We start from the raw sequence: 14,095 nt of genomic DNA on the forward strand, positions 1-14,095 counted from the left end.
CTTCTCTGTTCGTGATTGGTTTAAATTTCACAACAACCCCGCCTCTTCACTTGACTCTGCGCTATCATTGGCTGTCGAGGACGCCAGTAACAGGTGGTCTGGCTCGCTCCGCCCCCTGCTCTCCTCCGCTGATCGGTCTGTGCGTGCGCCGTGTCCTCAGGTTGTTCGTCCCTCTTCAGTCCCAGATAATCCTGAGTCGAGATGAGAGTTTGGAACATGGCGTGGCCGTGGAGAGGAGAGGCTACAGCTCTCTGCTTTCACTCAGCATCGCATCGTTACTTTTAAGGACCGATCTACAGCGTTTTAGTGTTTTAAATGAACTTTTTCTGGACGCGATGATGTTCCAAGGAAATCTCTGAGCGCCATATAAACTACTGGAGAGTCGCTGGAAGTGCTTTGCCATGTCGCTGCTGTGTGTAAGAGGTACATTTCGGCTTTCTTTTAATTTTATTATCTAAACTAGGGGGACAGGCTTCCCTGTTTACCCGGGACAGTCCCAGTTTTGAGCCCTGTGGCCCCTGTCCCATCAGATTGATCCAAAACCAGTGATTTGTTCCAGTTTTATACAAGAGGTGTCCCTATTTTGACCAATTTGATCAAAACCAGGACTAAACTAAGACTAAACTAGGACAACATCAGGTCTAAACCAAGACTAAAACAGTGCCATCACAATTTTTGACTAATCTGATCCCTGCCATCAGTAAAAGAGGATCATAAATTGTCATTTGTTTAGCCAAAATACAGAAAACTGTTTGCAAATGACCATAAACCAAAAAATAAATAAAAAAAATGCAGCGACAGAAGTCCCTCAGATTATGACTGACACGAGAAAGCACAATCTTACATGCTCTTTTCACATTTTTAGCAACCATCCAAACCCTAGTGTGTTCCAGTTACTATATTACAAGTTTATAAGTTTCACTACTGTTTAAATGTTAGCAATCATTGAAAAGTCAAATAATTCTGGTCTTTCCCTAAAATGTCAAATAACAACAAATAAGTTGAGTAATTATTTAGCTTGCCAACTGGTATTTGTGAAGATGTCATAGTCCGATTATATTGTGCTTTGCCATAAATATGTAAAGGCAAATTTACAAATGTTAAACCTGTTCATTTTTTTTTTTAATTTTTACCCTAGAGCTGACTATATAACTAAGCTAAACAAAAATCTGCATTTGAACAATGTTCAGTTTAGCTGCCCCCATCTGTATTAAATATTATTGGCCTATAATAGAATGTTGTGATTCCACCTGAAACCCAGCAATAGTTAAAATTTCATGAAACCTAGTCATGGCATTTTCTGATCACTAGGGTTGTAAAAAGTATCAAAATTCAGACACTAATCGATACCAAAAATAGTACTGCAACTAGATACTGATTTGAGCAGGTATTGGTACGCCTAGTAATTCACATTCACAGGAGAGGAATGAAGAAGAAGAAACCTTTCCTGAACAGCTTTAGAATGATCTTAAGCTTTATCAGAACAAGTATAAGAGCACCTAGACTAGTTTACACCCATGGATCACTTTGGAACCTACCTGGACAAGTGAGGGATTACACACATATAAAATCATGTGGTAATATAAAAGAAAATATTATTAGTTAATCTTGAAAAGCCAATTCTATTGTCTAAGGAAAAAATTTTTTAATAATCAGTGCAGTATCAGAATTGAGTATCGTGTCTATTTCTTAGTGTCCAAATCAAGTTTGAAATTTTAGTATTGTGACAACACTACTGGTCACAGAATTAAAACAGGACAATATGTTATGTAAAATTGTTGTTATAATAATAGGCTAATAGATAGACAAGCCTGTACAAGCAGCTGGATATAAAAAATAGCAGTCATACACCTGACCACATCATCATCATTGTATTTTTTTATTTTATTTTATTTTTTTCTGACACAAATAGAAAAAACCTATACTTTTTTACGTAATATGTGCAGGTAAAAGTTGTGGATGTTTCAAAATGTGTGGAAGCGTGAATATGTTTATCTGACAGTAGGACTGCATGATATATCGAAATCTCTGCAAGTAGCTTATTTAGTCTGGAAAAATGAAATACAATAGTATTAGTGCCCAGTGTTGTCAGACAGAGCCTCTGAATTATAATTACAGTATATGTTCTGTTGGGTTTTATTTTCAGATAGGAGGCTGAGATTAAGGCTGAGAGCTTTAATTCTTAAATTGTGAAAGTTAGGGCTATTGACAGTAAATAATGGACAAGTGATGCTACATATAAAACACTTTACTTTTACACTCTGAAATAAAACATTAAATGAACTCATCCATATTCGTGTTTTTGGCATCTTAATTTAAATGTTTAAAGTAGACATTGATACAGATGTTGCACTTAAATTAATAGTAATGGTGCCATGTCACATAACCTTCCATTTTTGGCCTGTTTCCTTGTGCTATTGTTCACTGTACAGACCTCTGTTATCTATCTATCTATCTATCTATCTATCTATCTCTCTCTCTCTCTCTCTCTCTCTCTCTCTCTCTCTCTCTCTCTCTCTCTCTCTCTATCTCTCTATCTATCTATCTATCTATATATATATATATATATATATATATATATATATATATATATTATATATTATATATATATATTTTTTTTTTTTTTTTTTTTTTTGCTATTTCCTTCTTGACACACCTGTTCCACCATTCACCTTTTGAAGCTTTCCATGACCATGACAGCCATACTTTTTACTATGCTAACACGGACTTCCTGGTTGGAATGACATCAGCCGCAGTAACATAATACCTAACAGGAAGATCCCCTCTCATCCAAAAAAAACTGTTTTTATTCCACGAAAACACAACAGCCTAATCCAACAATTCTGACGTAAAACGGAGCACCAGTGCCAGCTGTAAAGGTTACAAAGAGGTGAGCACGCCTGGATTTACATCCTTCACAAAGTGCAGACTGATGTATTATGCACTGCATAAAATAATTTAGATCTATTAAAAAGTACTGGATTACAAATATTATTCTTTAAAATATTATTACTTCAGATGTATTATTGTCTGAAGTTTTCTTACATTAATCCAAAGATGTGATTAAAATAAAATATGTTTGAAAGTTCCATCCTAATTTGCTAATATTGATAACACTTTTGTGTTGATTTTAGTGTGTATTTACCTTTTTAGTGATACACCTCATCCAGGATGGTTACATGCATGTTTTACAAACACATTTTTGATCGATTGCAAACACACTAATTATGATTGTTAGAATAATTCCCCAAAATATTGTAGAACTCTTTAGTCCTGATGAGTAGTTCTCAACCTAGGGTTGTGAAAGGATTTCAAGGGGTCCCCAGTGTTATGGGAAAAAAATTTACAAATGCATTAACTAAGCTTGACGCCCTTTAAATGCAGTGGTATGTACATACCCCTGCATGTTTACATCACACCCATGCCATGAGCATTCTTACTGTGAGCAGGGTTGCCTTTTCACAGATCTGGCCTGTAATTTGGTTGTCTATATGTATTTAGGTACGTTCAATGCCCTACTGTGAAACATTACAGACAAAGCAATAACATCAAGCAATAACAACAATGGCAATAGCATGTTTCACAGTAGGGCATTGAACTTGCCTAAATACATATAGATAAGCAATGATAGGTCAGATCTGTGAAAAGGCGACCCTGCTGTGAAACATTCCAGGTAAAGCAATAACATCAAGCTGTAACAACAGTGGCAACACCATGTTGAGGACCCTACATAGTGCACCTTCCCAGTGCATGTCATTCAGACTAGTTCTACACCAGGCCCCTACACAGAGCATGTATTGATCGACACTGCAACTCCAGAAGGTTGCTCTTTGGGTTCTTGATAAGAGCAGAATCTGGGGGCTGTAGGACCAACCCAGGACAGTCATTAGCTGATGTCGTGAGTCATTCCCCGTTGGTGTGGCTTGACACTTGCTTATTTATTGCCGGTGGAGATGCCGGATCACCATGGCGATGTCTTTACACAACAGATAAGTGGTTCCCCACACAAGTGGACCGTGGGGAGGGGGCTGAATGAGTGAGCATCCTGTGGCGCATCAGCCCAGGCTCGAGTGGACCACATGGGCTTGCCACTGGTCTGGAGTCCTGGACAAATGCTGCACATTGAGATTAATGATTTGTTTTATAGCATTGTTCAGACTTTTTGTTAGGAGACTTTTGTATTGAAAGACACGACTCACTAACAATTCAGGCCACTAGTGTTAATTTTGTTTACTGTAATATATTTTGTCATATATCTTTCTTCAGGATTCATTGTCTGGATATTTTATTGACTATTAAAAATAAAGACGTTATTGCAATCAATATAAACATTTGGCATCCCAGGAACAAGGTGTCCTGTCCCTTTTCGAGACTGGATTACATTAGGGATGCACATCAGGTCTCTGAACATCAGGTCTCTGAACCTGATGCAGACAAAAATATTGCAAAATGACTGTGCTATTGTTGAGCCAGACAGTAAGGTTTAAATTGTATTTATACCCAGGATGGATGATATGGCAAAACATTTATATCAAGACTTTGTTGGAGCCAGATCATGATTTAGATCTGATCACGATTTATGTACACATTGTGTCTTTCTGTTACCTCCAGGAGGTAAATATAGTAGTTTGCTTCTGAAAGTTCCCACTCCACTGTGATTGGTTAAATCTATCTGTCACTCACTCAGAGTTGTTGCAATGCTATTTTCCTATTTTCTGTGTCTGCTCTGATTTTACTTGATGTGGGGTTTAGGCATACTTAAAAATATCTTAAACTTATAAAAAGTTGATGTTGGAACTGGAAAGTTTAAGTAGTGCATTTCTAGATTAAATGTATTGTGTTGTCAACAAAATGTATATTTGTTGACTAATGCTTGACATTTGTTGTCTAATGTTCAGGCCTTTTTTTTTTTTTTTCATGGCACATATTCTCGACAGGCTGGTATCATACTCAAAATTGTCGTAAATAGTCTGGAAAGTATATGAGCGACTGCCTTCTTCTGTACATATGTTACTTTGACAATCTGTCCAGTTGAAAGTGACCGGTCACATACCATACGCTTTTATGGCAAGTGCTTGTGGAGAGGGCTGATGTCTGTGGTAACAAGTATCGCCCACACTTTGTTTCACATTAGTTCAGTTTCCTCTTGCTGACATTCTATCCATATATTGTTTACTCATGCATTAATGTAATAGTTTTGAATTAACCATACAAATAACATTTTACAGCTTATCAGGGCCATAGTAGGGCAGGGCAGCAGTCTCGCAGAGGTGACCAGACTTCCTTTTCCATATACTTCCTTTTGAGCAGTTACAAGAGGGAGGCCATCTAATGTAAAAAGCCAAATAACCTATGAAAACAAAATAATCAGTACCTACACTGGTATTGCTTCATATCGGATATCAGCAAATACTTAAAGTCAAAGTATCGGAGCTGAAAAGCTGGATTGGTGCATCCCAGGATCAAATTTGGCCAATACGATTCCTAACTCTGATTCAATTTGATTAGATTCTGTATTAATTATATACATTTTGATTTATGAAATACCATACATCACAATGGAACAAAACACAGACAGAAGCCACTAGTGTCATGCATATTACTCTGTCTGCTGAATATGCCATGACTTTATAGAAACCATAAATCCTCCAAACACTTCTATCTGAATGGACAAGCACGTGATTTATAACCAAAGCTGGACTTGGATCATCTGTTCTGGTTCTTAAGTCTTTCGTAGAAAAAATAACCCACAAATACAAGGGCATGTTCATATTTTGCAGAGGCTGTGGAGCTGTGGACAGAGTTGTGGAATTATGGGAGAAAGAGGCAGGGAGAGCTCTTAGAGATTGAGGCAGTAATCCCCCTACCATCTGTTGCTCCATCTCTCTCTGTCTCTCTCTCAGTCTGTATCTTTATCTCTCTATCTGTATCTCTCCTCCTCGCTCTCTCTCTGACTACACAAAATCCATCCAACAGCACAAGGCGGAAGTACAGCACAACTCTACTTCCTGGTTTTCAATTTTCTGTTTCACTCATGGGAGAACATAGATGGAGAAGTTGGGAGTTTTGGGATATAGTTTTGCAGTACAAGGAGGTTTATTAAGAAAGAATACTAGTATATTAGGTTAAGGTTAAGGTACTCTTTTATTGTCCCCATAGAGAAAATTGTTCTCTGCATTTGACCCAGCCTTCAATGCCGTTGGAGGATCTCACACGCCTGCCTGCGTCCGTACCCGTCTTGTTGCTAGGCTTGGTCAGGACTACCTTAGCTGGACGATTGTACGTGTGGTGCATTTTTGGGTTGATGGGAGAAACCAGAGTGCCCGGAGGAAGAACAGGGAGAACATGCAAACTCCATAAAGAAAGGTCTGGGAGAACCGGGGATTAAACCTGGGATGCCGCCATATATGAACACAATTTTTAAGCCAGACAATAGAAATGCATCATTGTGGTTGTGTTTATTGCACTGAAAAATGTAGGAAAAACATTTACTCTGAGCTGACCTTACCTTACTCCTCCTGCTTGTTTCCATGGAAATGTTGTTCTTTTGGCTCTGCATAGAGAATGGAGAATGTTCCGAAGTATGGTTTTAATTTCCTCTTGGGAAGGAATTATGCAGGAATCATGCAGGACCTAAAAAGTTACACATTGTACCTTTCAATGCAACTTCAATCCATCTGATAGTAAGAGAAGATTACAAAGCATAACATCCCTGCCAACTTAACTGAGTTGTTAATGTTCCAGGGCTGTCTTTCAATAAAAGTAAAAACCATAAACTTCCTGATAAAGTTTTTTCTTATTTTTTTCTCCCTGTTCTGCCATAGCTTAAATAGATTATGATGATATAAAAATGTAATTATAATAAAACATTTCTCCTGTCATGATAAAGTATAATCTGAATGAGTAATATTTTAACATAATCACACAGATGACTGTTTTTGATGTTTAGTATGCCAGAGCCACTACTAAACCGTAAGACAAATAGCCTCTTAAGCCATGTCGGACCAGAACACACAGAGATACACATCAGTTCCCACTTAAATGGCCCTCTGGTTTATTGAGGTCTGCAGTGAGCACCAGAGCCCTAAATAACATCATGTCAATTGGAACACAAGCCACCGTGCCTGTGCATTTGTCCCGCTGACGAACATCCAGACTGGGTAAACACGACCAGTGGAAAGTGATTTTCTCAGACACACTTGCTCCCGCTCTGGGTCATTTCCACTTTAGCCTGTTCATTTGTCACTCACTGGACACAGGGAACAAGACTTTGTTTAATGTCTAACTATCAGGCTGGTCAAAATTATGGCTGCAACATTAATCACAATGAAACAATTTGATTTGCAATTTGAATGGACATACTTAGCAAACTGGAAAGGCAACAATTTTATTTAAGTTAATTTAAGTTAGCATAATCATTCAGGCCCCCGGTAGGTGCTTTCTCGGGGTCTAACGGTACATATATTCATGCTGAACCGTTTCGGTACGGGACGTTCCCTTCAGTACAGGGCAGTGCATGAGTGAATTTGTGCAATTTGTGTGTGTTTACATTCTGCCACTACATGTGCAGCTACACGGAAGGCTCTGCTCTTTAATATTCACAGGGGAACTCATCCATGATTGGGGTGGCAGTGTTTCCTGCAATGCGTTATACTTAGGGCGGCTGCCTTGACAACAATTGCCCCCCACCTTGACTACGTCCTTCTGAACCAGGTGAATCCTCTCAAAACTATGGTCATCGCGCTGCAGTCCTCATTTTCACCTTTCACCGGCACGGAATCCCCGCCCATACCCCCCTCATACCCCCTACATGTCCCTAGTGAAAATATGAAGACTGAGTAAAACTTCATGCTGGAACTGTTAGTGCTGAGCTTTACTTTTTGAAAAGTTTTGTTTAGTATTTACAAGGAATATGTTTTTTTATAATATTTTATACACTTGTTGCTTATTTGAGAATATTTTTAATTGACTTATTAGTTTTACCAAGCAGCACTTTGCATTTATTTTATTTTTCTGTTTGTATAATATTAAACCAAGTAGTTGGTTTAATAAACACACAAACAAATAACAAGCAAATGGTTTTACATTTTGTTCCCATACTGTACTGAAAATGAAAAGAATTGTGATCTCAAAACTGAGATAATTTTTTAACTGTAATTTTTGTGTACCATTACACCCCTAGTGCTTTCACACCCCTGGGCCTGACCTGGCCAGCCCTATTGTTTTCTTTGATTATGCCAAGAAGACTCCCCAATTAATGCAGTTCAATAGGCCTAGCTAACAAACTGTAAACAAGTAGGTGTGTTAGTTTCAGAGTAGTTTCACTGTAGTTAGCTCCTCCCTTAAGGCAGATATAAGGAAGTGTCCACCAGTGTCTGATCAGAACTGAAGAAGCAGCTTGAATGAGCTACAAAACGTATTCATTGAAAAAAAAAAAAAAAAAACAACTTTTTGCCCGGTTGACAAATTGAATTTCTCCTTTGCGTAAATAACCTATTCTATATGCTAACCCTGTAGTTAGGATCTGTTCAAATAATACAGATTATCCCAAAATCTGCTCTAGCCTAAAATCCGATGCTAATCTATACTAAAATTTGTATCAAAACTAGATTCACAGAACATTTGAACAACTATTGATACTAAAAAAAAAAAAAGCAAATTTAAATAAAATAATAATAATAATTAAACAGCAATAATATTTTACCTTGATTTATCAGAGCTAGTATAAAACATCATAGCAACAAAGAAAGTGCTATTATTTATTGCTGTAAATTAGGCTTTGTTGTGATTTATTTATTTTTTTTTTACTTTTTAATTATATTGTGGTATCGAAGTTTGTATCAAGTACTCCTATTGTGGAAATTGAGGTTGAAATTTTAGTATCATGAATGTATGGTTCCACAAGTGCCCCTTAGCAGCAGTGTTGGCTACTACCTACTACTACCTTGCTATCACATTACTACTGGCAGTGTTTCTCAAAGCGATTGTGTGGGTATCTTTGGATTATATATTGGGGATGTCAGATTCTTCTCCCAGTTACCGGTAATGGTCTGATATGAACATTCAGCAGATTTGTTTTTCTCTGATATTTTTAGTAATAGTAATACTATTAATACTATTACTACAACTCAACTTGACAGTACTATTACAGTATACAAGGAGATTGTTTTTGACTTGGGGTCTGTAATTTATATTGCAGTTTATATTGTGTTTAAATCGGCTATTATAATTTAATATTGATTGTCCAATATAAACCATTGATTTACACCTGTACTCTCTAAGTTATGAATGATGCGTTAGTCTCTGTAGATGATTCTTGAAATTACAGATTTCATATTGGCATTTATGTTTTGTAAGGCTATATTTTGACTTTTGACACTTGTAAAATGAAAAAGACAGTTGTGTTATCAGAAAATTTCAGATGTGTGGTTGGTCGTGCCTCTTGATCCCAGCGACCCATCTGCCAGGCCTGAGAGCTTTAGTAGGTTATGTGTCAACACTGGCAATGCAATCACAATTAATCCCCTCTAAAGCACTGCACAATCCCATAACCATCATTGTATAGAGGCATCCCAGAGCTGATGAGCACCGCTGTGCTAAAAATAAACCAATGTCTCTCAAAGGTTTTTAACAGTGGAGATTTTAAGAACAATAGAAGATTTGTAGCATAACTTTTGCAGAATTATCTTGATCATGTTATCTTAGTAATTTAAAATGCCAGCACTTGTCAGTTTTATTAAAGGGCTCATATTATGCAATTTTCTGATCTATGATGTAATATATTCTCATCAAAAACATACTTGGAGTTGTGTTTTGCGTCATTCACACATGTTTAACACATAAACCCTGCATATTTAGGCTGAGCTCTTGTCTCAAACAGAAAACACTGTTAGGTAATTCAGGAAGTATTACCATTGTTGCTTTCTGGTTTAAAGGCAGCTCACTTTGACCCCTTCTTTCACAGTTTATCTCTACTGGGCAAGACACATTTTAGTTTGTTTCCTCACAAATCTCAGATAGAGCCCCTTCAGTGCTGATAAAATCTAATGTAGTAACCGACTAATGTTGTTGGACATTTTACCCACTGATCCGAAGATTGGCAGTTCAAATCCCACTCTCTACATAAACATAATTTGTAGAGTGGTCACATCCACTAACCCACAGGTTGGCAGTGTAGTACCAGCTTTCACAGATGAATGCTGTCATTGTGCCCCTGGGCAAGACACTTAACCCACCTCACCTGCAGTGTCTGCATACACTGGTGTATGAACATGTGTGGGAATGGTTGAGTGTTTTCTTGATGTAAAGCGCTTTGAGTGCCTTAAAGGTGGGAAAGTGCTATATAAAAATGTGAACATTTAACATGGCAGCCTAAATAGTATTTTCAACTACTGCTAACATCACATTTTGGCAGAGGATAGATGAAAAATATATTGGCAGACTTTTTTTTCTGTGTGCTCTTATCCATTATGTCCTAAGTGCTGTTTGTCATCTTGTATAATTAATTAAGCCTCAATAACATCCGCTCAACTCAGTAGTTTTTGTTTCATAATAAATTGTTTAAAAGCCTTTTATTAATTGTGTTTTTTTTTCTTTTGTATTACAGTGAAAAAGGCCAAGCTCCAAGGTGCACCCGGTGAGTATTACTATAATTTATTTTATGTTTTTATTAGCTCACATTACATAACAGTTCGGACGTCAATCAATACAGGATGGTCACATGTTGCTTTGTTCTAGTCATAGTGCCATTTCAGGTGAAAAACAAAATCCCGAATCAATGTTCTAACCAAAGCTGGTATCTGATGCTGGTTAGTGTGTCCTAGTACTTCCACAAAGGTGACTAATATATAGATCTATACACCTACTTCCTCTTAAAACTATGGATGTTATCAGCTGTTTGCTCTGTCAGTGTGTGAGAAATACAATGGGTGAAATGCATCTGCAAATACAGCATTATGACTTGAACTTTCCAAGATTAGCCTATAGGAATTGCTGTAATATAAATGCCTTAGACATGCAAGTTCCTCTTCTAAAGTTCTGTCTATACTCCTCTGTCACTTGGCTTCATAGAAAATGTCATGGTCATTAAACTTTCGCCAAGAGAAGCAATACACTGCTAGGACAGAAAATGTTACTTTCTAGTGGGTGGTCTGTACTCGGCTTGTCTCCATAGAGATATTATTACTTTGCCTGGAATGTTCCACAGTATGGTATTTAACCTGTGCTACATCTCTTTACTTACAGGTGGAAAAAACATAACATTTAAAAACACGTATTCTTACTGTGAGCGGGGTCACATCTCCCAGTTCTCCACAGATCTGACCTGTAACTTTGCTTGGTGATGTCACCTCCTTGTATCTGATGTGATAGATAAGGTGTGGAACATTACCATCCGAGCATAGACGAGCATCATGATCTCCACCAGATTGCTTACAGAATGTGTACATACAGCACCTCTACCTAACCACACCACCAGCAATTTCAACCAATTTCACCAGCTAAAGTACTGGTGAAATTTTATTTATTTATTTTTTCTTAATGATTTAATCTTGTAGAACATTTTGTTGGGTCTTTTTGTCTTCACATCTATAGATTTGGCTACCTGTTAAAAATGGGATACACACAAACCGTTGTTAAATCAGGTAAATCAGTGCCTATGATTTGTCACACTGTCACTTTCCTGCTATATTAAAAAGTCAGTAAGGCATCCGTTTTACATGGTAAGCTCTATAAGTTTTGTATATCAGTACAAAAATATAAATTTCCTGTACTTCTCTCTCAACTGCTCATTGCAAGTCACTGGACACTACAGTATTACATAAGTGTGTGTCCTTCCTGCTTCGGCCTTGCTCAGGTGAGCTCAGATCGGTGGCTGTTAAGTCCAAATCCCCTCTCTTGTCGCCTGACTAAATCCTGGCCGTGTTGAGTCTCTCGCCCACTCTCCTAAGCCAGGTGACACGACGCTTACGGCCACTGGCAACTTTGACTTTGGCTCTTGGACTATACACTGTCCATAGTATAGCTGTCAACCTATGGGCTTGAGCAGAACTCTCTCCAAAATTCCATCACTAATTAGAGCAGCACCGCACCAGATATTATCACAAAATTAGAATATGATTTTAATTGCTTTTAAAATTAAAACCAGTCAGTCCTGTTAGTGAGTGGCCCTGCTTCTCCACAGACCTGACTCATGACATGGCCTGGTGAATGGCAGGCTGCTGTTTGTTAATTTTAGCAGCAAGATAAGTTGTATGCTATTTTTTTGGAATGTTCAAAGCAAAGGCAACACGGGTAGCACAATTATTTTGGCTGAAATGTTATCTGTTTATCAAGGTGGAGCATTATCAATAAAATGGAAATTAAACAAATAAGCAGATATAAGAACAGTGTGATTGGGCTTACAGGTATCTGCACTTCAAACTCCACCCCTGCAGGCTTTAATTTTCCTGTTTCGTAGCGATAAAAAGGACTATTCTTAAAATTGCCAAACAATGATGTCTCTTACAAAGTAAAAAGTTTTGAATAATATGCAAAACATGACATTTCCTCTTGCTCACAAACGCTATCCGAGCTGCCACTGTGCACAGCACTCTCGAGCTGTGCCAGTGGTTTTATTGTATTTAACAGTGTTGTGCCTGCCCCCCTCTGTGGCTGCACACTGTGACACCTGTCCCAGAGCAAACATCAGGGATAATGTGGTTAAGCCTGTCTCTTTAGGACATAATGTAAACACAGGGCTCTCTCTCTGCTGCAGGGTAAGCCAGGATCGAGGGACTAGGGGCTAGGTGCTGTTTGAGATTTAGGTTAAGTGCCTTTAGGGTTATAATAAACATTGTTATAACTGTTATTATATTGTAGCTTGGTAGCTTAGATCATTTGGATTCACTTCAATTCACTTGGCAAACAGGGCTGTGCAGTCAGTAACATTTTTAATGGTGCAACATTTTAATAGTTTCAAATTGTCAGTGTCTTTGGTTATTTGAATCAAGAGGTCTACAGCCAGAGGTGGGTAGAGTTGCCAAAAAACTGTAGGCCTAGAGTAACTTTACTTCAAAATATTATTATTCAAGTAGAAGTACAAGTCAAGTAAGGGTAAAAAAGAAAAGTAAATTGTAGGCCTAGAGTAATTTTACTTCAAAATAGTATTATTCATGTAGAAGTACAAGTCAAATAAGAGTAAAAAAGTGAAACATATAATCTGATTTATAATGTAAAGTTCATGTAACTGGAAGGACATAACATTAAATAATGCACAAAATGGTATTTTAAAGCTAGAAAAATGAAGACTAATGTTATTATAGAAATATTACTCAAGTAGGATTAAAAGTTTCTAGAAAAGCACTTTGAAAAATGCAATTCTTACTCAAATATATGTAAATGAGTAAATGTAAAGTTCTGAGTACTACCCATCTCTCTCAGTACTCTGTCAGTAAAAGCATGTGGTTTGTAGCAGAGTTCAGACTTTGGAAGATATAATATTAACTTATAAAGCCATATTTATCTTATTTATATGTTTTAAAGAAAAACATTGCTATTATCTTAGACAAGGAAAAGGTATATTCATATAGTGTTGAGTATATTCTGGTAAATTTCTAAGCATTCAGTAACTTTAATAACTTAAATGTTGGTTATAGTTATTTTTTTTGTACTGTTGATGCAGCTATAATTGATTTATGTTTATTTATATTGGCAACCATGAGTCAGTGCTATCAGAAATCTATTGTTTCTCACATCCTATTTTCCATCTGTCTCAGCCTTCAAACGTAATCAGTCATCCGAAGAAGCTGGAGCGTTGACAAAAGGCTGGTCTGTGATGTGTTTGCATTTAGAATTACCACACCCATAGCTTAATATTTTAGGTCACGCTGTGCTGGCCTTACGTCATGTTGTGTAAGGACAGATATGGTCCTCATCATGTGACCAGTGCGGGATTGTGTCCAGCTGCTACTGTTCAGAAAATTCCACAGGAAACTGGTACAAGATAACGTTTATGGGCTTAAGCTCTGTGCTCTATCTGAATTTGCTACTCCCAAGATGTCTAGGTAGAATTTTCCTACATTTCGTGTACTACAAAGAGGTGGATTCTCAGCATGAC

At 37.4% G+C, this 14,095-nt stretch overlaps 1 protein-coding gene across 1 annotated transcript in view; it reads left to right on the forward strand.

Annotated features, from left to right (window-relative positions):
- Nucleotides 1-212: 212 nt before the first annotated feature.
- LOC110160166 (protein unc-13 homolog B) overlaps nucleotides 213-14,095 on the forward strand; it is a 63,847-nt gene continuing 49,964 nt past the window's right edge. The window contains exons 1-2 of the mRNA XM_055154078.1: nucleotides 213-423; nucleotides 10,607-10,636. Of these exons, the coding sequence (XP_055010053.1) occupies nucleotides 402-423; nucleotides 10,607-10,636 (52 nt within the window). The 5' untranslated portion in view covers nucleotides 213-401. The remainder of the gene's footprint in view (nucleotides 424-10,606; nucleotides 10,637-14,095) is intronic.

The sequence above is a fragment of the Boleophthalmus pectinirostris genome, unplaced genomic scaffold (assembly GCF_026225935.1).
Source record: "Boleophthalmus pectinirostris isolate CB_2022bp ecotype Guang Dong unplaced genomic scaffold, ASM2622593v1 HiC_scaffold_18, whole genome shotgun sequence".
Classification (NCBI taxonomy): domain Eukaryota; kingdom Metazoa; phylum Chordata; class Actinopteri; order Gobiiformes; family Gobiidae; genus Boleophthalmus; species Boleophthalmus pectinirostris.